Source organism: Populus alba, chromosome 7 (assembly GCF_005239225.2).
Source record: "Populus alba chromosome 7, ASM523922v2, whole genome shotgun sequence".
NCBI lineage: Eukaryota > Viridiplantae > Streptophyta > Magnoliopsida > Malpighiales > Salicaceae > Populus > Populus alba.
In genome coordinates, this window is record NC_133290.1 from 1,063,009 (window position 1) to 1,089,876 (window position 26,868).

The window sequence follows — 26,868 nt, forward strand, 5'->3', positions numbered from 1 at the left end:
TTATATATACACAAAGTAACAATTCTAATTACTTTAATTTTCAAATTATAATTATACACAACCTTTTTTGTTCTCCCAAAACACAGTTTAGTGTGCATGGAAGAACTCACGTATATTTAAAACAAAACACAAGTTTATTAAAAACACCTCTCAGCTTCTTTTGACAAACCTGCGGATGATGCGTGCAATAAAAAATGAATTATAGTTCATTCTCCACTACACTCGTTTATAATGGAGTTCAACTTCATAATTCACGTGAACAATGAAGTGTGATTCCGGCTGGCACTTGCATGAAAAAGAAAGATTTAGGGTTCTAGGTCATTGCCACCACATGCTTGATTACCAATTTATTTGCTGAAGGAATATAAGAGGCAGAGACCATGGGGGCATGATCACATGGTATGTTTACCGTTAACCATTAATTAATATGAAGAGCAAGCAAGCGAGAATTGTTGAGGGAGAATCTAAATCTTAAGGAAGAATCCAATCCCACTATCACACTAGCTTGTTTCAGATCCATTCCAATTTCCAACAACATATAATATTTGAAATTGAAGAGCTATATATGTAATTTAGGAGGTGAATAAATTATGAACTGAGTCAGATCATGTGAAATGCAATAAAACATATAATAATTTGCAAGTGGCTTGGATTAATTCAAAGTTGAAGGTATCGACGTAGTTTTTGAGCTTGATGTTTGTTTCCTGGGTTCTTTGCAGCAAAGCAAACTAAACAGGGAAAATGAAAAAAAGGTCGAATCATGACATCCATGATACCCTGACCCAGGGCATGCTAGCTGCTCAAAACCAGCAGCATAATTTTCAATATAATAAACTTAGTTTATTTTTCAATAATTTGGCATAAAAGCTGATATATATATATAGGGCTAGATCAGTGATCTTCAGCAAGATCTTAAGCACAAGTGGGAGGAGGGTGTGTGGATTCTGCCAGATGGCTTTGCCCAGGGGATATGTTCTGCAGAAATATTAGTGGAAGCTATTATTTATTTGACACTTCCAAACCCTATGTTGTTATGTTTAATTAATTACTTAATTAATGTTACAAGTTATTTTTAATTAACAAGGCAATAATCAAGCTGGTGTCTCATTAAGAGTACACATTCGATCTATTACAAGTTGGCACGTACAAGATTATATATTGACTGGTGCAAGACATTAATGATAAAAAAATATTTATTAATTTTTAATATTAGGATCAAATTTATTTATGTTATTAAATTATCAATTTTAAATATTCTATCATCATCATTACATTAAGTTTTATTATAGTATTCTTAGAGATCCCTCACACTAGTACATATTTTTTATTATGAAAAAAAACTAGTACACATTTTTTTTATATATTTTCATTAATTATTAGTAAAACAAGTTAAAAATTAATAAGAATTTATTATCTACAATAATAAATTACTATATGGTAGTTTTCTTGAAATATTTTTAAAAATAAACCTCAAATGGAATGAGTCACCCAAGTCGTTTAAAGATATTAGGGTTTATTTGTTTTGGGTCATTCGTGTGGCCTACTCCGGTCACCAATAATAATATTTATTGGTGTTATTGGATCCTTCTCGTCGAAATATTTTTAATAATATTTATAATATTATCATCCAAGTTTCGGTATATATTATACTTATTATACTTGTGACCCGTCAATTGTACATGTTTTTTTAGATTTTTTAAATTAAGCTATTTTTTCTAAACATTATCTTATTTTAATATTTTTTGACTAAGCTGAAAAAATAAAAAAAGCACTCAAACGAAAGCTATACAATGCAATATATAAATGATGCTTCAAGGTAGAGGCGCTCTAGAAACTTGTACTTCATGTCAGGCTTCCGTCACTCTTTAGCATATTTTGCTTGCTATCAGTTTGTTGTTGGGACACCTGCCCTCTGACTCACGTGACCACGGCGGTTTCTTTTCATGCCACGAATTACATACAGCGCTTACTGACCACATTCTATAAAAAAAATTGCCATGTCACCCTCACTCCATGTCACCACCACAAAAACATAACCGCATCACACCCATCCTTCTTCTGGATATTTTTTGGTGCAAAAAATAATTGTTTTTATCTTTTAAATAATTTTTAAAATATTCTAATAAAATTTTAACTTGATACAAACATTCAAATCAAATTTAATACCCATTGTCTTATGTCATGCATCCTTATGTTTGGAATCAAATCCTATCTTTTTCCTTCCTGCTGGTGGCTCAAAATTCTATTACAAGTGCATATTTTTCAAAAGATTCGGACTATGAAATAGTTTTTAGATCCGACCCGGTTTAAGGTCTGGGTTCTAAATTTTAACTGTGTTATTGAGTTTTAACCGAGTCATTGGATCATTTTTTTAAAATTAAAACGACGTCATTTTAATAAAAAAACAAAAGTCAACGACTTATAACTGAGTTTTTGATTGGGTCATCAGGTCAACCCGCCAGGTTAACCGGGTCACACCGAGTTTTTTCTATCTTTATTTTTTCTTCAACTCGGTCCAGTTTCAGTCCCAAATTAACCGGATCCTAGATTGACCTGCCGGACTGAGTCGGATTTCAAAACTATATTCTATAGCCTTTCCACCAATGGCATTCTCTATTAGCAGTGCATGTGTTTCTTACTTTAGCATAATAATATATCTCAGGTGAACATTATAAATAAAAATAGCATAGCTAGCCTTTTGTTCAAAAAAGCTATGTGCCCACAACAACAACGAAAAAAGAACAAAGAATATAAATGAAATAAAATATAATAATATTTTAATTATTATTTTTTAAAATATTTTTAATTAAAAATAGATTGAAATAAATTTTTTATTATTTAAAATTTATTTTTAATATTAATACATTAAAAACATAGTTTAATATATTTTAAAATACACAATTGTAGCACAAAAAACAAACTCCACAAAAGCTGAGGTTTTCCGATCTCTATGACCACCACCGTCAGTGAATCTAGCGTCGCCAGTTTACACTTTACAGTACACAGACACAAATGAGAACCCTGTGCAGGGTACTGTGTGCCAAATAGGTGGCAAATTCGCATGCATACGGTGAAGCAGAGTACATTTGCTTTTGCACCTAGAAGTTGAGGATAAACATGATGACGAAATTAATTTCCATGTTTTTTTGAGCAACTGTCACTGTGCAGCACTATATATCTCAGCTTTAAGAACACATCAGTCATCACAACAAAAGCAATACATGCAATAATTGATACTTCACCTCAGGTACAGTTTCAAGCCGCTATCGGGATTGTTTGAAAACCCGATCAAACTGTATTTTTAAAATATTTATTTTTTAAAAAAATTAATATTTTTTATTTGTTTTATTTTGATTCATTGATTTTAAAATTAATTTTAAAAAAATAAAAAAATAATCTTTATATATTTTTTAAGCGAAAACCACTTTAAACTGTAATAGCTACCACAATCCCAAGTAGATCCTAAACCCTGTTACCTTAAATTTCTTTTTTTTTTTTGTTAAAAATTATTTTTTTATATTTTTATATTTTTTTTAATATGTTGATCTCAAAAATAATTTTTAAAAATAAAAAAATATATTATTTTGATGCATTTCTAGACAAAAAGCACTTTAAACTGAAATTATTACCACATTTTCAAACAGATCCGTGTGTCAATTATTATTTTATAAAATATTTTTTTATAGAAATATATTAAAATAATATATTTTTTATTTTTTAAAATTATTTTAATATAAATAAATAAAAATAATCCCACGAGATAAAAAAATATTAATTAAAAAAAAAATTTAATATTTTTAAAATATTTTTAAAACATAAAAACAAACCACCATGCAAGTAGTAGATTAATGCTTTCCACATTATTATAATATTTTTTATCGAGTGTGTTTGGTATTATGGTACTTGTTGTGATTGTGGTTTGAAAAAAAGTTGTTTTTATAAAAAATATTTTTAGTTGAGGTTAGTTTGAAAAAAAATATGTTTGATTAAAACCGTGGTTAAAATTGAGGCTGAACAAAAAGTAATTTAATGTGTTTGGTTAAAAGAAATGATTTTGAAATTGAGGTTATATATATATATATATTGATGATTTTTAATTGAAATGTTTTAGATTTAACTACTGTTATTGCATCATGAAATAAATAATATTGATATCAAATATTTTTTATTATTCCATTAAGCTATGTGCAATTTTATTACATAAAAAATCTATTCAATAAGGACTATATTTTTCATGGTTTCTTAAGTGTGTAACAACAAAATCTGAATTTTTTTTGTTACGTCATCAAATAATCTCCTTCTAAGTTTTTGAATAAAACACAATTATAAATAAAAATAAAAACTGCATCTTTTTTAACTGGGTCGGACCTGGCATGAACATAATTGTTACATCATCAAGCGATCTCCTTTTAATTTATGTAGTGTTATTAAATAATATTAAACACTAGTTTTTTAAGTAAAATATAATTTAAAAAAATATATTTTTTTAATATAAATATTTATTCACCTGGCAATGTTCACATGAACAGTGCCAGGTGAATTAATTTATCAGGGCAATGTTCACTTGGGTTCACTGCCAAGGTGAATTATATTCACCTATTTGTAAACATGAGAAGCAGCTCTCAGCTACTTATCATGAAACAATGTTTCATCAAAATATATATGAATCCCTCATGAAAAGCAGTTGAATTTTTTATATTACCAAACTTTATATTTATGCGGGGAACTTTAAAAGCAGAAGCTACCATATAAAGAAATACCATACCACCTTACTCCATGACATCACCACAAACACAACCACAGCACGCCCCCACTCTTTTTTTTTTTAAAATAGAATATTCAGATGACTGAACACGGATTTCTTCTTCTTCTTCTTGTTTTTTTTTTTCTTTTTTCTTTTCTTCATGTCTACATATATTTGAAAATACGCTAGAGCTTCAAATGTTTCTATGATTGAGACCAGTTAGAAATAAATATATTGTATTAAAAAAAAATAGTGACGTGACTTGAACATAAAACTTTTAAATTAAATAAATATTTTTACTCACTTTTAACTAAATTGGTATGTAAGTCCAGGTTACACCTGCAGTTTGTCCAATTTTTTTTTAATATAAAAAAAATATTCAGTTGATAATAGTGTTTTTTTTTCTGAATAAATTTTAGATTCAAGGGTTCAATTAATTTAATAATATAAAAAATATGTAGAATAGTAGATAAATAAAAAAATTTAATAATAATTAACTATAAAAATAAGTTGTTATTATCAAACTCATAATGAAAAAAAAAATTATCGAAGACTTACCGTCACTTTATTATGGACACACCCCATCACCAAAAAAAAGTTTATTGAGTTGGTTCCAACACCACTTTTAAAGGTTACATGATGACACTAAAAAGACCACATGTGACACTTGATCAATGACCCAAAAAGCAAATCAAGCAAAATATCATGAAGTGAGCATGCCATTTTTATATCTAATCAATTAATTTAATTTAATTTAATTTAATTCTAAAACAAAATCTCTTTTAAAAAAACTAAATTTAACAAAAAATAACAAATAAAAAGATTCAAGATAACTCAGGTTATCTTTAAAATTAGTGAAAAAAAATAACTGAAAAGCAATAACATGTTATATTTATTAAAATACTAAATTGCTCCTAAATCAACTTGATTGTAACCGAAAAAACCATGATGAAAATACAAAAAAATTTCCTTTGAAGCCAATTAGAGAAATTTTATTTTAAGAGTAATTTAATCATTTTAAAATGATTTGAAAAGGTGATTTTTTTAAAACCAAAAGCAAGTTAAATTTTTATTTTATTTTAAAGGTAATTTAATTATTTAATTATGCTTTAAAAATATAAAAAGATTGAGTTATCATTAATTAATCTAATGAATCTTATATTATATTACCGAAGGATAAAATTATTATTTCAGTGTTTTAATCCATATGAATTTGCAATCTCAATAATTAAGTGATTCCTTTAGTTTTTTTTTAATAGCTCATGAAGAACACACACACACACACACACATATATATATATTAAAAGGATCGCACATGACTTTACCTTAAGATTTAAGACTGAAACTTGAAATTACTTTTGAAAATAAAATAAAAGTAAACAACTTAACTCAAACCTAAAATCCAAGGTAAGGAACAAGAGAGTGGAGGAGTCGGCAATTAATGTCCATATACCACTTATTTGGTATTTTATTAATGTTTTAAAATAAACAAATATAAAAAAAACCTTTCCCAGTGTAGCTTTGAAATAAGTTTTTATATATATATATTTTTTTAAAAAAACACAGTAAAACATGAATTTTCCATCTTTAATATCTGTATTATTTTTGTTTAACGATACAGCTGCTCTGTAGCTTATTGCAAAATTAAGAAGCAGCACCCTCTAACATGACAGGTCTGCTCTTGGTGGCGCAAAACATCAAACAGTTAGCAGAGTCAAAGGGGGGAGGTGGTTTGGAATCTAATCCCATGTTTTCCTTTCCTCGTGGCTCCGGATTCTATCAGCAGCTCATCATTTCTTAATATTAAAGTCCCTTTGACATTCTTGTAGTGCTCAAGCACTGTGTCGCCTCTTTCGCAGCCCCTTTTTCGAGTCTTGCATCATCATCGAAGAATCAATCTCAGAGCTTTTTGGTCAGGAATCATTATTATTTGCGTGGTACTTCTCTTTTGTTTTCTTCCTGACTTTATCTTGAGAATCTATGCCAGTGGTATCACGTCATTTCCAGCCCCCTTTCCGGCATCTTTCCACGGGGGAGATGAACCGGTCAATAATTGCAGGGAAAGGAAAACTACACTTTCATCCCTCTATGCTCAACAATGCTTTGTCTCAATCCTTATGATTTGATTTTCTTAATGTTGCCCTTAAGATTCATGGTGCAATCTAGAGAAGATAACAATAAGTGATTGCAAGGAATATCAAGACAAATCCAACCAAGCCAATCAAATCGATGCACTCCCACTTACTTGACCCTAACTAGCCAATAAGCTAGGAGGTGAGGATCTCTCCCACTGAAGTTCTGCAACATATTTGAACATCCAAGCTCATCCAATCTTTTACTTTATTAATGTTTGGCGCGTGTTTGGTATGCCGTACTATCATGTTTTTTTTTTTTTTTTTTAAAATAGATAGATGATAGAAAAAAAATCAAATATAAAACCATAAAAAATTATAAAAATACTTTCACACAAGATGAAAATATTTGTTTTTAATTTCTTCTTGAATATCTCTCCCTCCTCATATTACTTTGAGTTGTTATTTTTTGAACACCATAAAGTTTTTCTTACTCTTATATAATTTTTAAAAGTTTCAATTTTGATCATTATCATCATGAAATAGCTAAAAAGATTTAACGAATTTTTTGTTTACTATCTTTTAGGTATTTTTATAAAGTATTATAACATGTATGAAAATTTAAGAGGATAAAATATGAGAAAAACAAAAGGAGTAAAAGAAAAAAGAAAATGAGCTTTTCTAGCTTTCTTTAAGATAACATTTGACATTACGATAGTTATTATTTTTTAAGTTTTTTGTGTTTGGAAATACATCAAAATAATATATATATATATATATATATAATTTATTTTTGACATAAACATATTAAAAAAATATAAAAATATAAAAAAAATATTTTTTTTAAACATAACCCATAGAACCCAAATCAATTAGGGGAAACACCAGAAATTTTAGGAAACTGCAAAATTAACATTGAAAAATCATACATTCTAGGGATTGATGTGCAACTCAAGTAATCAGTGGGGTAATAATGAAGTATACCCTATAAAACACCATCCCATCACCCGTATTTGAATTTCCTTCATTCTTACCAACCTGCAATTTGTAATTTATTGGAAGTTCTCTCCTTTACAGATGGAGATTCTGTAATTTATCAGTTTACTTTCTATGGTCTGAGAATAAAAAATGTCGCTTTCTTTTACAAATTTCCACCTTGTGAAAAGACTTCTCAGGAGAAAATTAAATTTCAGAGAAAGAAGGTATAGTTCTTTGCATCATAAAATTATGCTATTGTTATCTTAGAGTTTGTTTAGAAATATAATCGTGGTTATTTTTTTATATTAAAATACATCAAAATATTATTTTTTTATTTTTTAAAAAAATTATTTTTGAGATTAGGGCATTAAATGATCCAAACATAAAAAAAAATTTAATCTTTAATAAATTTTTTTTTTTAAAAAAAGTGGCTTGCATTGCGTTTTTTAACTTTAGACTAATCAAAAGGTTGGCAATTTGGTTTAGTTGCACCTTGTTCTTTCATTTTTTTCACTTAAATATAACATAAAATTATATTTTATAATATTAAATTTTAATTTATTATCGAAATATCTCAAGTACTTTATATACCAACGAGTACATGAAAAAAAACCTAATATACAAACAATGTCACCATAACTTACAAAGATGAAATAGCAAAGAAACTTGATGATCGAAATACCAAAAAATAGAATAACACAATTTCTTTAACAATACCATCCTCGGTATTGTTTTGAGAAAAAGGAAACAATATTGCACATTAGAAATGCCCTTTTTTTTTTCTTTTTTTTTTGTTTTAGTTGATAGTTACAAAATATATATAAAAAATTAAAAATTAGGGTTCTTTGCTTGTTTTATGCTGTTCTTGGTTTCTTCAAATAATCAATGGTGTTATTTTGTCGTAAAGAGAGTTGAGGAGGTACGAATCTATGAGTCCAAAAGGGTCATTGTCTTCTTCACTGTTTTCTTTCCTAGCAAGTTGCCCATGTAAACAAGCACTTGCGCAAGTGCATTCTCCATAAATAAAAGGAGAAAAAAAGTGTATTCTATCTTACTTGTTTACTTCAAACTCCTTACATTTTCAAAAGATTTTATTATTATTAAATTATCAACAAAAACAATCAACAACTTGCATTGGTATTGTAGTTTTCTCCTCGAAAAATAAAAAAAAATCCTGATTTCTTGGATTAAAAAATAAACCTAAGAACAATCAAACCCCCTATTTTAATAAGATGAATAAATCAATTGCTTATAAATTTGATTAATTACAATAATGGCTATTTTGAAGCCTTGTGTTTAAGTAACATGATCTTCCTCCCTCCTTTATCACTTAAACACAAGATAAATGATTAATTCAAGTGAATAATTGTTAGATTTATGGTTTTAAGTGAAGAAAAAAGAAAACTATGCTAAAATTTCTATCATATACGCAATACACATAACATACACACACAAACACTAGTTTACAAGCTTATATTATGTTGCGGATTGAATTCAATTTTTTAAATATATATAAAAAAATATTTTAGATTGCAAGAAGTTATTTAGTATTGTTATTAAACTCGATTAAATAAATCAATCTTTTAATCCAAGCTATTAAGCTTAGCTTTGATTTAAAATTAAATTGTGTGAAAGTTGTCCTAACATGATACAATCAACTTGATGAGTTTAAATATATTTTGGATGGCAGACAAAAAACCTAGGTTTCACAACTTAACCCAAGTTTCGTAACTTAACCCGGTAAACTTGTAATTCAGATTATGAATTCACCAGGTTTGATAACTTTGCTTTTTAAAAAAAATTATTTTTTGGGCTAAATATTAAGAGTATTTGCTTAAGACTACGATAATTTTATAAAAATCAAACCAAAATAAATTACAAATACTAATTCAAAAATAAATTAAATTTGAAAAATAAGATTAAAAAAAAAGCAACAAAAAAACTCAATACAAATTTAATATTAAATGATTAAATTGAAAAAGACCAATGAAAACAATTAAAATAAAAGAAAGAAAGAAAATGAAAGAATGATGAAATTATAGGGAAATTGGAAAAGATAAGGTTTTTTTTTTTTTTTTTAAAAAAAACTGAAGCGCCATCATCTCACTAGCTGTTTTTAATAATCATATGAATAGTGAAACACCATAGTCATTTTAGCATGATTTGAATAGTAAAACAGCATAATCGTTCTAGCAGAGAGTGTAATTTTACCGTGTTGTGCTTATAAATTAAGCATTCTTTTTACCTGATTATTATAAAAGAATGGAAATACATGCTTCTTGATTTCATCTTTTTTATTTTGTTTAAAAATAAATTCTTTATCAAATATTTATAGCATAAGAACATTATATAAAAAAAAACTGCTTCGACATGAACACATGAAGATCAAATAAAATCTTAAATCTCCATTCATAAAAAGCTGGATGAGAATATCACCTTTTGAATCAAAATAAAAAAAAAATTCAGATTCATTACCTTAGTCCATTTTCAAAATTTTAACATGAAACAGTGTCATTATTAAAAATTTCCAGTTCGTTGTCCTCCAACAAAATAAATATAAATATTAAAGATAACCACCTTGCCATTTTTAGCAACTCCCAAGGTCTTTTATATAGAAAAAATACACCACACCACCCACCACCACCCCCCCAAATCTGGTAGTTACCACCTCAATAGGGTTTCTCCTTTTAGTAAATTACTCATAAACACAGCATCCTCCCTCTCATCTCTCTCAAACTTGACTCTCTAAACCTTGGCATCTTTACTGAAACAAATTGCAAAAGTTTCGAGGAGATTGGATTTGTAAGTGTTTGTTTTTTTGACAATTTTGTTTCTTTTATGGTCAAGGTTGATGTTTTGTTCGTGGTCGTGTTTCAGTTTAGTTCATTTACATTGAATTCAATTATCCAGAGTCTTTTTGACCAATTTTCTAAGCAACCCCAGATAAAAAAAGACTCAAGCTTTATGCACATGTGTAAAAAAAAGACACAATCTTTAACTCATGTTTTAGCTATATTTATGTGCTTATGTATATAAAGAAGAAAAATTTGGAGGTGGAATTTGTGAGTTATTTTTTATTGTGGAGTGTGGACTTATGTTGCTGTGAAGCACGGAGGCTTTGGAGATTGCAAAAATTTTAGATGTCATGTTATTAGATTTTGGTTGCTATTTATAGAAAGGCGGTAGTGATGTATTAATTAGACTCTACATGTAGTTATGTGTGTTTAGTGGTTGCTGTAAGCTGATATATCTTGATTTATTGGCTTGTGCTGCTATATATATACAGGATTGAAAGGAAGTGAGATTAGCTTTATGGGTTATTGCAATTGAAAGACGTGAAAGGTTGGTTTTTTAAGTGCAATTGAGTTGGTTTTAGTAGTTCAAATGAAAACAAAGAAGGTTAAAGAGAGGAAATTGAGTTGCTATTAGAGGGTAGATTAAATCCAAGTGGGAAGAGTGGAGCTTTGATGGATTTTGAAGGTGGAGTTTTAATTAGTAATGTGCACGTTAAGGAAGTTATTAGGGGAGGAAGAATTGAGTTCCTTTGGATGTTGCTCTGATTCAAAAGAGGGGTGAGGTTATTAGGAGTGTATTTTGGTTAGTTATATAAAAAATGGAGAACTCCTTCTCGTCAAAAGAAAAGGGGATGGGTTATTGGGCTTCACCAAGAGCTCAGAATGGATAGTGTCACAACTTTCGATGGTGCCTCAAGGAATTCATTTTTTGAGGACCCATTCAACAATTTTTCAGAGCTTATAAATTTTGATATGTATGCTGGATGGTGCACCAACTCATCAGCTATGGATCAAATGCTTGCCCCCCTATGGAACGCCATCTTTTCCTTCGACATCCTATCCATCCTTTGATGCAGGAAGTTTTGCAGAACAAACTTCTGCTTCAATACAGGAAACAAATAAATGCTGCTGGGACTTCTTACAATGGTGGAGATAAAGTGATGCTTGAGCAAACAATTCCCATTTTGGTTACCCCTCAAGATTCAATTGATGCTGATGATTTGGGTGCAAAACACAGTAATGGAGGCAGTGAAGCAAAACCATTTTCCAAACACAACCATACTATATTATGTCACAGCCAGTTGGGCCTTCACTAGATGAGAGGATGCTAAGGGCATTATCCCTGTTGAAGGTTTCGTATGGAGGGGGTATTTTGGCGGCAAGTATGGGTTCCCATAAAGGAGTGGGGATCAATACAATATTGAGCACTTCAGAGGCAACCATTCTTGCTTGATTCAAATGCTAGCAGGGTTCCGAGAAGTGGTCTAGAACATTTACTTTCTCTGCAGAAGTTAAGCCTGGTGTGCCTCTAGGACTTCCTGGTCGTGTATTCATTTCCAAAGTTTCCAGAGTGGACTTCAAATGTAAGATATTATCGCAAGGCCGAATACTTGGCGGGCAAAGCATGCAGTTGATCATGAAGTTCCGGGGCTCTTTTGCATTACCGATCTTTGATCCTGATGAGATGTCCTGCTGTGCTGTTCTGGAACTTGTCACTGTTAAGGAAGAAACCAGATTTTGATTCAGAGATGGAAAAATGTTTGCCATGCACTTGGAGGTTAAGTTTCATTTTACTATATATTCTAGTAAAAAAGCTTTTGTTCTCATTTATATCTGTCTGTGTTGCGCAATTTCAATGATAAATTATGTATCTTTCCTAGCAACCTGTTTTCCATTTAAAACCCTGTAAAAGGAGAGGGAGGGAAGAAATTGTTTTGCTCCGAGTGAGAAACAAATTGTTCTTCATGAATAAGTTCCTCCCTCTTGAAACCTCTTGTTCTGCTTCTGCCATTTCTTTGGATGGGAGTCCAGCCTGTAAGTAATCACTCTTGGTATGTTGCCTGATAAAAAAAGTTCTTTTTTCTTGCTATTATGTTTTAGAACTATAATTTTGCTGCATTTTGATCGAGAACATTAGATTTATCATCTAGGAATTAATTTGTTGTCCTCAATGTTCTGCATCATTTAAGGATGACAAGCAAATTGTTGCATATGATGGGAATAAATGTTTAAATGTCCTGGTTTTTGTGTTTCTATCACTAAAACAACTACTGATAACAAGCTAGTTTAGTGTATGGAAGTCAACACCTTTTTGGTTTTATTGAAGCATATTAGTTTTAAAAGTTCTTTATTTTTATCACTTGGACAATTTTTGCATCTTGAAATTTATGCATCGATGATTCAAGCTTGCCCAGTTGTTTCATGTGAAACCATCTGAATCAGAATCCAAACTTTATGTGAAAAATATATGCTGGATGGCACTGTTAATTCTTGACCTGACTTTTTGCAGGCTGTGAACTTAAGGAGCACTGCACCTCCTCGACTTCTTCCTCAGGTATTTATCTGCAACCTCCTTTTTTCTTTTTGTTGGATAGTTCTAGCATTCACACGCAATGGAAAGGGTGCAAAACACAGCCTGCAATTTGATAATGAAATAAAAATAAGAGTAAACAATGAGAAGGCCCTAGCTCTGAACACTTTCATCCAGCACTTTGTCTAACGGAAATTGTTTACTTTTCAGTGTCTCTCAAGCAAACAAAAGAGCTGCCTTGTCTGAAATAGCTGATGTTCTACGAGTTGTATGCCATGCACATAGATTGCCACTGGCTCTTACGTGGATGCCTTGCAAATTATACTGAGGAAAAGCTGTTGATGAAATCATAAAAGTGCGTGTCAGGGAAGCAATTCAAGGTCAAGTGGTAAATGTGTCTTGTGCATTGAAGGTACAGCTTGCTATGTGAATGACAGAGAGATGCAAGGTTTTGTGCATGCGTGTGCTGAACATTATATTGAGGAAGGGCAAGGTATAGCTGGAAAAGCAGTGCAATCAAATCATCCTTCTTCTTCCCTGATGTGAAGACATATGATATAACTGAGTATCCACTTGTTCATCATGCACGCAAGTATGGTCTGAATGCTGCAGTTGCAATCAGGCTAAGAAGCACCTACACTGGTGATGATGACTATATTTTAGAGCTCTTTCTCCCTGTCAATATAAAGGGGAGTTCAGATCAGCAACTCCTGTTGAACAACCTCTCAGGTACCATGCAGAGAATTTGTAAGAGTTTGAGAACAGTTTCAGATACAGAATTTGTTGGACAGGAATGTTCTGAAGTTGGGTTGCCAAAGGAAGCAATGCCAAGCTTCCAACCAATGTCCATATCAAAGGAAAGCTCTCAAACTGCATTATCAGAAGGAAACTTGAACTCGGCTGCCAAGATGCCTCTTAATGTGTGTAGTTCAAAAAAATGATCAAATAGAATCAAATAGCTCTAACGAACAGGTAACTTCCTTGAGACATATTTCTGTCCCTTTTGGTGAATTAGCTTTTACCTTCCCAAAAGTAGAAAGAACATGCTTATTGTATTGAACGGAATTTGTTTTTCATTTATATATATATATATATATATATGTATGTATATATATATTTTGCATAGACAACGAGTGGATCTAGAAGACAGGTGGAGAAAAAGAGAAGCACAGCGGAGAAAACTGTGAGCTTGAGCGTTCTTCAGCAATACTTTTCTGGAAAGTCTCAAGGATGCTGCCAAAAGCATTGGTGGTGAGCTCCATGCCATGTATATACTTACGAAATCAGACTTTAAATATCTAAGCTTTCTGGAGGATTTTCCATTTGACTCAAGAAAATGTTGTTCTTCCATTTCTTATGAATTGTTGAAATTTTTGTTTGGATCATTTAGCTTCATCAACCAAGGTTCTTTTATTCCTGGTATTGGTGGAACTAGTAACTTGGGATGTACTGTTAGTGGTTTCCTTGTTTAACTACTTTTCTCAATGTCCTTTGTCAACATATCCTTTGAAAACAGGATAGCATTTTTGCCTCCTTTTAGAATAATTTGTGGTTAACCTTTAAATTTCTGTGTAGTTTGCCCCACAACACTGAAGAGAATTTGCAGACAACATGGAATATCCAGATGGCCATCCCGAAAGATAAACAAGGTGAACCGCTCATTAAGAAAAATACAGACCGTGCTTGACTCTGTTCAGGGGGTGGAAGGAGGGCTGAAATTTGATCCAACCACTGGTGGTTTTGTAGCAGGGGGCTCCATGATTCAAGAATTTGATCATCAAAATGGTTTTGTGTTTCAAGCAAAACACCTATCCAATGGAAATTCTGAACCATTTAACCACGATGTAGTTTCTGTACTTCCGGCTTCTTGTACTGATGGAAATAATTCTACTGTTAAAGTTGAAGAGGATGAATGTTGCATAGGGAGCGGGAGAAAGTTAAAGGAGTGTAGTGTTCATGTGATTGATTGCGGTGCAGATTCCAAGTCAGTTGCAATAGATGCTGGATTATGTGAACAAACTAGCTTTGGCTCTGGACCTTGGGCTTGTCTCGAGAATGACCCCCCAGGTTCTTTTGCAAAAGGAGGCAACATAGGGGGCATGAAAAATGGTGGTATTATACTAGAGAACTCGGACTCCCGCATTGTGTCTCGAAGCTCACTTCCCTTTGTTGCTGCTGAGGAGATGGATACCAAAATGGAGGGTGATGATGGAAATGTAGAATGTAACCAGCCTACTTGTTCAAGCATGACCGACTCATCAAACAGCTCTGGTTCAATTATGCATGGCAGCATATCAAGCTCTCCGAGCGTCGAGAAGAGGAAGCATTCAGAAGAGAAAACTAGTTTTGGTGATGGTGATTTAAAAATTACTGTAAAAGCCAGGTACAGAGAAGATATAATACGATTCAAATTTGATCCATCAGCAGCAGGATGTTTCCAACTCTACGAAGAAGTATCAAAGAGGTTCAAATTGCAAACTGGAACATTCCAGCTCAAGTATCTAGATGACGAAGAGGAGTGGGTATTGTTGGTGAGCGACTCTGACTTGCTGGAGTGTCTGGAGATAATGGAATATGTTGGGACTCGTAGTGTGAAGTTCCTTGTCCGTGACACGCCTTTTGCTATGGGAAGCTCAGACAGCAGCAATTGCTTTTTGACGGGAAGCTCCTAACACATGGGTGACACGGGCAATCGACGTGTCTAGCTCGTGTCTTTTTAGTTGAAATGGGGAGCATGTACTTGCCATAATTCATCTGCACTTCTTTCTTTCAAAGTACTTGCAGAACCAATCACAAATTGGACTCCAATACAGTACAACCGAACATTCCCAGTGCAGAAATATGGTTGTATGATTGGTTGTCAGAATTCCAGAAAAGAAAGAGGGCGGAGAAAAGTTAGGAAAAAGAGATGATTTTGTATGATATAGTTGATGTTGATGTATAATGCTGTATATGCTAGAAGTGGCAAAAGAGGTTGTAGTTGTAGAAACAAAATCGGGGCACTGTGTTCTTATGTTGTGTACTGTAGTGCCCTTAAACCTTGTGGATTGTGTAGGGTTTTACGTCTCAATTTATGAAAATGGTTAAAGTTCAAGTTTGACGATATTTCTTTCTACTTTTGGCTGTCAAACTTCCTTGTTTGTTAGCATTTTGAAGGAGCATGACATGACAGTATCACACACGGATAAGCACAAACGCACGCTCCTGCAATCCTCTCTGGTATGTGAACTACTAGATATTCAAGACTCTTGAAAAAGATTAACAAAATCTATGGAACTCTTTGAGCAAGCAAGCATTTTCACAGGGCAACTGCTTTTGATGTCTGAATATAGTTAATCCGGTTAAGCATGGATCAAGAGTATGTTATTGACTTCAGTTATATTGTTCTATTTTATAACTCTAGGATTATGATTTGGTAAATCTTGAAATGTTTGAGAATTCAAAGAGTTGGTCCGATGATTAAGACTCGTGCTCTTAACATGGCTGCAAGGATTCTGTTAAAAAAAAAAAAAAAAAAACATGGCTGCAAGGATTCAAACCCTCTTTCAAATTTAATTAAATAAAATTCTTATTAATTCTCTACATTATATTTCATTCCAAATGAAAAAAATGGGTTATAAATTTCAGTCTGCCTAAAAGGTAAATTCTGTAATTCGTTAATCCAAGAATTGGTTTGACCAAGTAAATTGAAAAACCCTTTTTTTAATTTTTATTTTTTCTACCCTGACTTGGTATTTTTGATTGGGTTAGCCTGGAAACCATTCTTGTTAGAGTTTTTAAATTTAGCTGTAGTTGAATTGGTTTAAGGCCCGAGTCATAGATTTTAACTGAGTCAATTTCAATTTTATTTTTTTTATAAATTAAAATAGTGTTGTTTTTGTTAAAGAAATATAAATAGTTAATATCTTACAACTGAATTTTTAATCAAGTCAACCTGAGTTTTTTTTTGGTTAAACCTGATCTACCGAAGTTAAGCGGTCAAATGTTTATCTGTCGGTTTTTAAAAACTATAATTCTTGTAACTATATATAATAAAAAAAAAAGGGTGAGCGAGGTGAAAAGAAGTTGCTTCAGTTTTCCCTCTCAAACGACTGGTTAGGCAACTAGTCATTTAAGAAAGGAAAAATCCATGTCAGCAACAGAAATATTACAAACAAACACAACTGGATCCTTCAGAGCACGGATAGTTCGGATATTCGGAATATTGTAATAACAACAGTCACAAAAAAAAAAGAAGAATAAAATTACAAAAAAATATATAAAAACAAGACTGTTCTTCCTAGTTCTGCAGTAAATCTCTGTTTGCTCATTGCAAGAAATGATGCCTTTTCTCTGCAACTCGCATGGCATCCAACCCACAGCCATCAGGTTTGTCTAAACAGAAAAAAAAATCCCATCCTTTTGTTCTCTTAATTAATTTTAATTTTTGTATCTTTATTTATTTCTATCTTGAGATGATCTTTTTAGTTGAAGGAAAGGAGGACTGATCTATGGATTTTGTGTAGTAGTAATCAAGAGATCATGGGAGCTTTTTCTTAGTTTCAAAGATGGGATCTTTATGGTTTTTTTTTTTTTTTTATATATATATATATATTTATGGGTTGTTGAATTTGGGCTGTGTTTGGTTGGTAAGAAAGATGGAAAAGAAAAGAAAGGAAAAGAAATGGGTTTTTTGTATTTGATAAAGGAATAGTGGGTTTAATGTTGTTAAAAAAAGAATTATAGTTTGAAGGTCGTTTTAGAATAGAAAATTGTGGATTTTTTTTATTGGATTTTTGTCTTTGATAAAGAAATAGAATTTCTTCAAAGTTGGTGTTGTGATTATGAGTTGAACTTGTGAAATGGTAAAAAGGTTCTACTTTGTCAATGGATGTAATCATGTAGAAATTTGTTCTGATTATAAGCTGTGCTTGAGGTCTTTCCGAAAGATGCTTAGGAAACATGGTGTTTAGCTTTTTATATGTGTAATAATTTCTTCGTTTTCGTTGTTGCATGGATGATACATTTATTTTCTTATCTTCTTTTTTGCATCCTTTTTGAATCTCTCAACTTGCTGTAATCTATTTTGCAAACTTCTTGTTATGCTGAAAAATGACTCTCCTTGAGCTGTACTGATCTGGCAAGATGCGTTTTCTTACCTATGTAAAAATCATGTCACTTATCTTCTCTGCGTACATTTTTTTTTGGCATTGTTCACTCTTTAGGTGCTATAATTTTTAGTTGCTTTACCCTGTAAGATTTCTGTGATGTAACTATTTGGTTCCATTTTGCAGCTAACAATCCTCCCCTGAAACCCTGGGAGCAAGCTGGTGGTTCTTCTGGTGCTACACCTTTTAAACCAGCATCAGCTGGCAGCACAAGTGATGTCGTTGAGGCTTCAGGAACAGCGAGGCCTGGAGAAATTGTTCAAAGCTCAGGTAGTACCACAAACACAAATTCTGTTGGTAGGCCTCTTCCTTCAAGGCCTTGGGAGCAGAATTATAGCATGAGCAACTATGGAGGCAAGTAGAGATTTTTATTAGCAATATAAAGTTTTGCTCTTTGTTTTGATAGTTGAATCTTGTTTAACCTTTTTTCTCCTAAACTGTTTCAGGTTATAATTCGTCTCTGAACTATAATTCTGGATATGGCTCAGGAATGTATGGTTCATCATATGGTGGAGGGCTGTATGGAAACAACATGTATCGAGGAGGGTATTCTGGACTTTATGGTTCTGGGATGTATGGTGGTGGAATGTACAATAGTGGTTTTGGAGGCCCAATGGGTGGTTATGGAATGGGCATGGGTGGTCCTTATGGAGCTCAAGACCCTAATAATCCTTTCGGTGCACCTCCATCTCCACCAGGGTTTTGGATTTCATTTCTTCGAGTGGTAATACATATGGTTTTCTTTTTGATTAGTTACATATGCTGTTTCAAGAAATGATTGGAGTTATAAATGTAATTTATTTATAGACATGGTCCAATTAAATGTTTATTAAAGTCTAATGTTGTTGGGTAAGAGCAGAGGTCATATCAAATTAGATACCCAATGGCCCAATGAATATGACTTGCCAGGAGAATTTCACCTTTCAAATTGCAACCATGTTAAATTAGTTGCTTAGGAACATATCTGATTAGTTTAATTGCCTTCTTACTCTCCTCTGGAAAATACCATTTTCTCTATGATGACAGTTGCAAGGTGTGGTGAACTTTTTTGGCCGCGTATCGATTCTCATAGACCAGAATACACAGGCTTTTCACATGCTTATGACTGCACTTCTCCAGGTATTCTCACTATCTTTTTCCTTGCACCTTGTTTTTTGCTGGTTAAGTGATTGTGAAATAAAATGTTATCTCATGTCTGGCTCTCAACACTTGCTTCTTTACTTTTGTCATAATGTCATTATGCATGATCAAACTTATGTCATCCAACTAGATAGTATTAACTAGTTCTCATTAATTTAAGCTGCCAACTGCAATGTCGTTGATGTTAGGGTGATCATAAACACTTTGTGGAATAAATTAAACTTGGAAGCAATTTCATCCATGTTCGTGAGAGGATGCATATTTTTAATTCCCATTTTATATTAGAATGGGATATGGCTAGATGGCTTCTATCTTTGTGTTTCGTAGCATATTGCTCTGTGCTGAAGTTTTGAGACGCCAATCTTTGGAAATCCTTTGAACTGTAGCTTATAGGAACAGCTATCTTCTGAGGTCCAAATCATCATTTAGTTAATTGTGACAGCTTTTCGATCGCTCTGGTATGTTGTATGGAGAGTTGGCTAGATTTGTATTGAGGCTGCTAGGGATCAAAACAAAGCCTAGAATGGCCCACCCGCATAGTCCCCATGGACTTCCTCTTCCAGGACCAGAAGGTACCAATGCAAATCCGCTTTACATAGAAGGACCAAAGCCTGCTCCAAGGAGTTCCTGGATCAATGTTTGGGAGAATGACACTGGCAAATGATGCAGTAGTATTTCTCTTATGGAATGAATATTAATTTTCTTCTTTGATAGAAAATAAAAATCTCTGTTGTAATCCACCGCAACATGAACTGCACTTGAATTTTCAGTGTGAAATTAAATGTAATATTTGAAATCAGCATCGTGTTTCTTCTAGTTTAATTGCGAGAACAGTATTATTGGTGTGCTAAAAACTTGGTTTGGAAGTTGCATTAAACTGTCAAGAATCTTCCATTGATTTGTGGACCGGAGTTGAAAGGTAAACATCTAAATTTGATGGGTACAAAAAGGGACTGAACCAGCATCACTAAACAATGCAGCAGAATAGAGCTTTTCAAAATTGGCGTTGTTTTTATCAGATATAATCTTTCTAGCTTCCACAGGTGTTTATAATGCTTTAAAAATCAAAATGCAACAAAAATGGGAACATAAAGAACAAACGGGATAGTTATTTCTCATAACTTCACTGCAATGTCATTGCTTTCATGTTGAGAGGAAAAATCTTGGCCGTCCCAGATCAATGAACAGCAAATGGTAGTTACATCTTGCGTTATTGTGTTTTATCAAGATCAAGTTTATGTCGATGTTGGCGTCCTAGAGTAAGCTCGTCCAAAAGTCTTTACTCGATCGTTTACAGGTAAGGTTCATCTTAGAATCAGGCGATTAAACTTATGTCTCATCAATTTTGATGAGGGAGGACCCGTCTTTGTTGATTTTGTCCAAAATTGCTTCCTCAGCAGTTTACACCTCATTGCTTGCTAAACATCGGGAAGCATAAATAAAATCTTAAAATTGCAAGCTTGACTGACAAAACACAAGCTGCTAGTTTTAAGTTTTCTCTGGAATACTCTGAAATTGTCCATCAAAGTCTGGAAGATTTCTGCCATGTGCTCATCAACTCTTTCAGCCTTTTGCTCTCGTTGCAGTCAAAAGATCCCGAATATTAATGCTATTTACGAAAGGGAAATTTATTTAAAAGGGAAATTTAAAAGTTTTGAGATTTTTTTTAAGAAATGTTTTGGAGAAAATCGAGTATTTTAATACCGGATCTGTATCTTACAATGTAAAAATACAACCTAATATTAAGCAAAATTGGTAGAAAAACACATGAAAAAATCAAAAATATTTTGAAATGACCCTTGGATTTTTTTTTTGGAATTTTTTTTTATAATATATAATATTATAATTATATTATTATTGAATATATTGGGCTAGACCGAACCCAACTAGGTCTGATTAGGCCAAATGGCGGCCCAACAGACCTGACCCTCTCTTTTTCTTCTTTTTTTGGTCTGGACCGGACTTGACCTACTCATTTGAGCTGGGCTACGAGTTTAGCCCACACCTTACATGGCCACTGACCCGACCTAGTGACCATGTTTATTATAATTAACTGTTGTATGCAGCAACAAGTTTTTGTTGCAGGGAGGAGAAGAAGGCTACCAGATGCAGGGAGAGTAATTGGTTGGTAGTGACTAAAAGATTGTCATGAAGCTGATGGTTATGTTGCTATTGGGAGTCGGTGCTATTGTTGCTGCCGGTGATGGAGAAGGAAGAAACCAAAATGGTAGCCATTGGCTGTAAGAGAAAGAAGAAGGAACCTTTGAGAGAGAAAAAAAAAATGAGAAGTTGGTAGAGGAGAGAGAAGCTGGCAGTGGCTCCTCCTGACATGAAATGGTCGACTGGTGGTTACACTAGTGACTTGTGGTGGAGCTGGTGGTGGAAAAGCTGGTGGTGATGACGATTGGTGGTTGGAAAGCAGAGAAAGAGGAAAAAAAAAAATGGTAGGAAAACTCCGAGGGGTAGTTTTTTCCAATTTTTGCACCCAATTTTTTTCCTCTTTAGGCTATTAAATCCTCATCTATTTTGGGGGGTAGACGAGGGATGTTTGGTCTCCACTAATGCCAAATCTTGGCCCTTGGTTCAACTCGGAAGGATATCAATCATTGGTTCAAAGTGGCTATCATGAGCTATTAGTTTTGTTGCAGGAAAATGGTTGGTCAGGTTAGTCACTTTGAGATGGTACCGTAGCCACTATGGTGTCCATTAGCTAGAATGGACCACACTAAGGTGTAGTCAGATGTCAGGTGATTATTTTTGTACAAGTTTTGTCCAATTTAATGGAGAAATGAAGCATTAAATGCCTTGGAAATGTATCCACTCAAGTAGCTTTTTTGACTAAAATATGAAGAAGAAGATGAACAATCCACTTAAAACAACATCATTTTGGAAAATATCATTTTAGTCATTTGATTTGTGATTTATTTTTAATTACACCCCTGATTGACTTCAAACTTTTAACTTTAGGCAATTTTACCCCTGATGAACTTCAATTTAAGCCCCAAATTTTAGCATCTTTTTTCAAAATGGTACTTGGTTTCGGATTTCTTTAATTTAGCCCCTAATTAACCACTAAACTTTTGAATTTCTTCAATTTCACTGCTGATTTCAACCGATTAGGTCCCTAGAGTTCGACTTCTTTTTTATTTTGGTAATAGGATGTGGATTTCTCGAATTTAGCGCTTAATTGATCCAAAAAATTTGATTTTCTTGCAAATTTACCTCAGACTTCAATCAATTGACTTAGTAAAAACTAAATTGGCTTCCAAACTTTATTTTCACTAATTAAGCCCCTAATAAATTAATTTGACCTATTTAAAGTATAATTAAGTCCTTGTACCTAATTAAACCCTTCAATTGCACCCAAATTAATTCTTAAACACAATTAAACTTTAATTTGACCCATGATTAAATCAAATTGGCATATTAAAAATCTAATTATGTCTATAGGCTTAAATTTTATGTAGATTCGTCCTTGAATTTGCATTCTCTCTCCATTTTTGGGTAAAATGGGGTATAAATAGGCACCTAATTTTTTCTAAAATTGCAACTTGATTTTTTTCTTTATTTGAAATCCTCCCAGCTTGCTTTTGCCAAAATGCTAGTCCTTATTTCATTTTTTAATTTTTGATTTTTGAAAGAAAAAAGATGATTTTGGTGAATAACCTAGAAATGAGTTATGATAAACACCATCCTCATGATTGAGTGATGTTGTAGCTCTACATAGCTTCTCTTGGCTAGTATAGTGGCTCTAAAAAGCAATACATATTTAACACAGAGGCCATAAAAAACCATGATAAAAGCTAGTTCTAGGTTATCGTATTGGGCTTGTCGGGCTTGACAATTTTGAATGACTAACACCACCTCCATGAGTAGTCCGACTTGATTGAAAAGTTATTAATGCTTCGATAGAGTAGTTAAGCCACCAACTGCAGGGAGGTCCGTGGTACATCCCATTCCAGATGTGTTTTGATTATTTGCTATTAATAGCGCTAAGGGATGTCAAAAACTAGTTTAGAAAGAATAATTGATGACTTTTTGATCAAGTTCTCACAAACAACGCCAATGATGATGATCCATAAAATCTAAGTAGCTTAGGAGAAAGACTTATATCTTGGATAATTGGCTCATTTCATTGTCTGACATTTGATTCATTCTTATTAACCATAATGATTGGTAGCAAGTACCTCTTAAAAGGTTTTTTTTTTTTTTTTTTTTTTTTTTTTTTTTATGGATTCAGGGACTTTTCGATGTTTAAGTCAATATTTTTTTTAGAGAAAAGACAATGATATTTTTTATAGAGAGACTCTGAAAATAAATATGCAGTCAAGAATGAAGATCATGAACCTTGTCGTGGGGGTGTGAGCCGACGCGATATCGTCTGGCGACGATGGAGGCTCTTGTCATACCTCTAGTGTGAGGTGTTGTGTGTTGGGAAGAATTTTTGGATTTAATCATAAAATTATGATTAATATTTAGGAGTCGCCATCTAGTATTATGATCACTAGGAACCCATGGTCTGTGAGAGTCTTGGTAAGGGACTGGTTGTGCAAGGGAAAGATACAACACCCCTAGTGCACCCTATCTAAGGTAAGCTGCATTGTTGTTTGATTGTTTTTCTAGGTCGAGTTTCTATTCATTGATCTTTTCTAAGGTTCAAGGCAGATCTCTCTCCATGAAAGAGTCTTTACCTTATCGGGTTAAATCCTAACCGTTTTAAAGTTTGAATTTTAGCATCGCATTTGTACACCTTATATTTTTAATACTTGAAGGTGTATTTTATTGTGTAATTGTACACCCCACAAATATTAAAGTCTCAATCTAAACCCTAAAAAAGATTGGAAAAAAAGTTTTTGATATTTTGGTCAAGCCCTAATGGATGATCATAAACTGGTTATGATATCCATTTTTTGGATTTTATGAACATGAGAAAGATGCAAAATTTTAATGAAAATATGCTTAGAAAAGTTTTAGGATTTGGCCGTATGCATGAAAACAAATTTTTTTTTTTTTTTTTTTGAAAGGGAAAATTAATTTAAAAGTTTTTGAGATTTTTTTTCTTTTAAAAATGTTTTGAATTTTTTTTGAAATATTTTAGGCTAAAATTGGGTATTTTTATACCGAATTTGTATTTTACAGTGTAAATATACAACACGATATTATGCAAAATAGATAGAAAAATATTTCGGAAAATCATAATTTTTTAAATGATTTTTGAAAAATTTTGTATTTTTTTTAAATAATGGGGGCTAGGCCAGATCCAGCCCAGCCATTTGGGCTAGGCCAAAATTGGCTCAACCCAAAGCCAGGTTAATTAATCAGCCACTGCATGCAGAAATTAATTCTGCATGCAGCGGCCTCGACAAAGAAGGAGGCGAAACGGGGAGGAGAAAGTTGCCTGGCATGGGGGTTGTGGACGTGATGAGGATGTTTGGCCGGTGGCTTAGAAGGCGTCGACTGAGGTGATGGTGGTCGGAGTCGGATGTGGGAGGAAGAAGAAAAAGTTGTAGAGGTGAGAGAAAGGCTGGAAGGAGAAGAGAGGGAGCCGCGATGGCTGCTTGGTGGTCAGTTGGTGGTTGTGTTGGCTTCCTGTAATGTAGCTGGTGGCGATGACAGTAGTGGCTGGGACAGTGGAGAGAAGAGAGAAAGTGAAGACAGACGACATAAAAGGAAAAATTCTGGGGAGGAAGGCTGGTTTTTGGCCGACTTTGGACTCGATTTTATCCTCTCTTCAGCTATGAAATCCACCTTTATTTATAGACGGTGGAAGAGGGTAATCTTGTCTATACTAGGTAAAAATTTCAGCCTTTGATTTAGTTGGGAAGGATTCCAACTGTTGGTTCAAAGTAGGCATCCTGAGTTGTCAAATATGCAGGAAAAGGCTGACTGAGTTGGCCTTTTTAGGCTGATATCGGCGCCGATGGGTTGTCATTCAGCCTGAATGGGCCATATGGGGCTATAGATAAATTGCAGAGGATCATTTATGTGCAAGATTTGTCAATTTTTATGGAAGTTAGATACATTGAATGCACCTGCAAAGTAGCCTCCCTGAGTTGTCTTTTCAGAGATTTAAAAAAGAAGAACAATACTAAAGTTCTGTTTTTGGCTAAAGTTCATTTCAGTCCTCCCTCTTTAAATTTGACTTAATTGCACCCATAATTGACCATAAAACTTCAACTTTCTTATGATTTCCCCCCTAATTTCAATCAATTAACATGACGGTCTCTTAAAAGTTCAATCTTCTCACTTAAGCCAAAATTAGGCTCCCAAACTTAATTTTTCATCAATTAAGCCCCAAATAAAATTAATTTGACCCATTTAAAGTATAATTAAGTTCTTACACTTAATTAAATCCTTCAATTGGACCCAAATTAATTCTTAAACATAATTAAAATTTAATTTGGCCCATGATTAAATCAAATTGGCCTATTAAAAATTTAATTATGTCCTTTATCTTAATACTTATGCAAATTCATCTAATAATCATTTAATTTGACATTGAATTTGTATTTTTCTCCATTTTTGGGCTTAATGGGGGAACAATTAGGCTTTAAAATTTCCTCCAAAATTGCTACTTAATTTCCCAGCCTACTTTCTCCACGTTGCTAGCTTTTATTTTAATTTTTGATTTTTATTTTGAAAAAGAAAGTGATGTTTAGAGAATAACCTAGAATTGGGTTATGACAAACCTTTTTCTCATTGAAGGATTTATAGGGTTTTTATTGCCTACGAGCCTTGATTTTTTATGGAGACGAGGGGTTGAAGTGTCATCTTGCCTTTATAGCATTAACAAGAAAAAATATTCGTGATATATTCATTAAAGTGGCATAAATATCCCTTACACGTCATTAATTAGGGATACGTTGGAGGTCATTTTGAAGATTTTTATATACCTGAGGGTATAGAGAAATAAATATCCTTGACTATAATATTTTATGTTAAGGATCATGAGAAAAAAAACAAGTGGAATCATGTGGCCCAATATAAAGCCTAGAAAGATTATCAGTTTTATATTCATTTGGGATTGATAAGATGCTGAACCCAAGGATATTGGATCTAACAGCTTGCTAGACCCAAATGAATTAGGTAGGCTTAGCGTGTAACATAACCCTGAGATGTTAGGTGTGGTACGTAACTTTCAAAACCTACATGTAATTGGGCTCATCGTGTGGCTAAGCCTAGAAATATTGGGTTATTATCATGTCTTTAATATTTTTAAACATGAATTTTAAGAAAAAAATAACATATATAAAACTATTTAGTTAACAATCTATTCAATTACTAATTCTTTAGCATTATCTAGTCTAAAGATTCAACTAACTACCCTTGACTTATTACCTTTGTCTGGTTGGAATTTAGATGGTAGAATGACTAATTAATGATGAGTTCAAGGATGTTGGATCTAATAACTTACTAGACTCAAATATAATTAGGCTCAACATGTAATAGAACCCGGGGATGT

The 26,868-nt window shown here is 32.8% G+C and overlaps 1 protein-coding gene and 1 pseudogene across 1 annotated transcript; both read left to right on the forward strand.

The window, feature by feature from the left end:
- Positions 1-11,298: 11,298 nt before the first annotated feature.
- Positions 11,299-16,222, forward strand: LOC118061312 (protein NLP9-like; annotated as a pseudogene).
- A 1,104-nt stretch (positions 16,223-17,326) lies between these two features.
- Positions 17,327-20,205, forward strand: LOC118061313 (peroxisomal membrane protein 13). Its single transcript, XM_035074740.2, has 5 exons — positions 17,327-17,487; positions 18,393-18,620; positions 18,713-18,990; positions 19,293-19,385; positions 19,849-20,205. Exons 1-5 carry the CDS (start codon positions 17,463-17,465, stop codon positions 20,068-20,070), a joined length of 846 nt encoding a protein of 281 aa, XP_034930631.1. The 5' UTR covers positions 17,327-17,462; the 3' UTR covers positions 20,071-20,205.
- Positions 20,206-26,868: the final 6,663 nt, after the last annotated feature.

What these genes read in the sequence shown, in the direction of transcription:
- LOC118061313 (XM_035074740.2), top strand. Translation starts at nt 17,463, where the DNA reads ATGGCATCCAACCCACAGCCATCAG. An exon ending in ATCCAACCCACAGCCATCAG is followed by an intron (nt 17,488 to 18,392) that starts GTTTGTCTAAAC and finishes TCCATTTTGCAG; the next exon opens with CTAACAATCCTCCCCTGAAA. An exon ending in TTATGACTGCACTTCTCCAG is followed by an intron (nt 19,386 to 19,848) that starts GTATTCTCACTA and finishes TAATTGTGACAG; the next exon opens with CTTTTCGATCGCTCTGGTAT.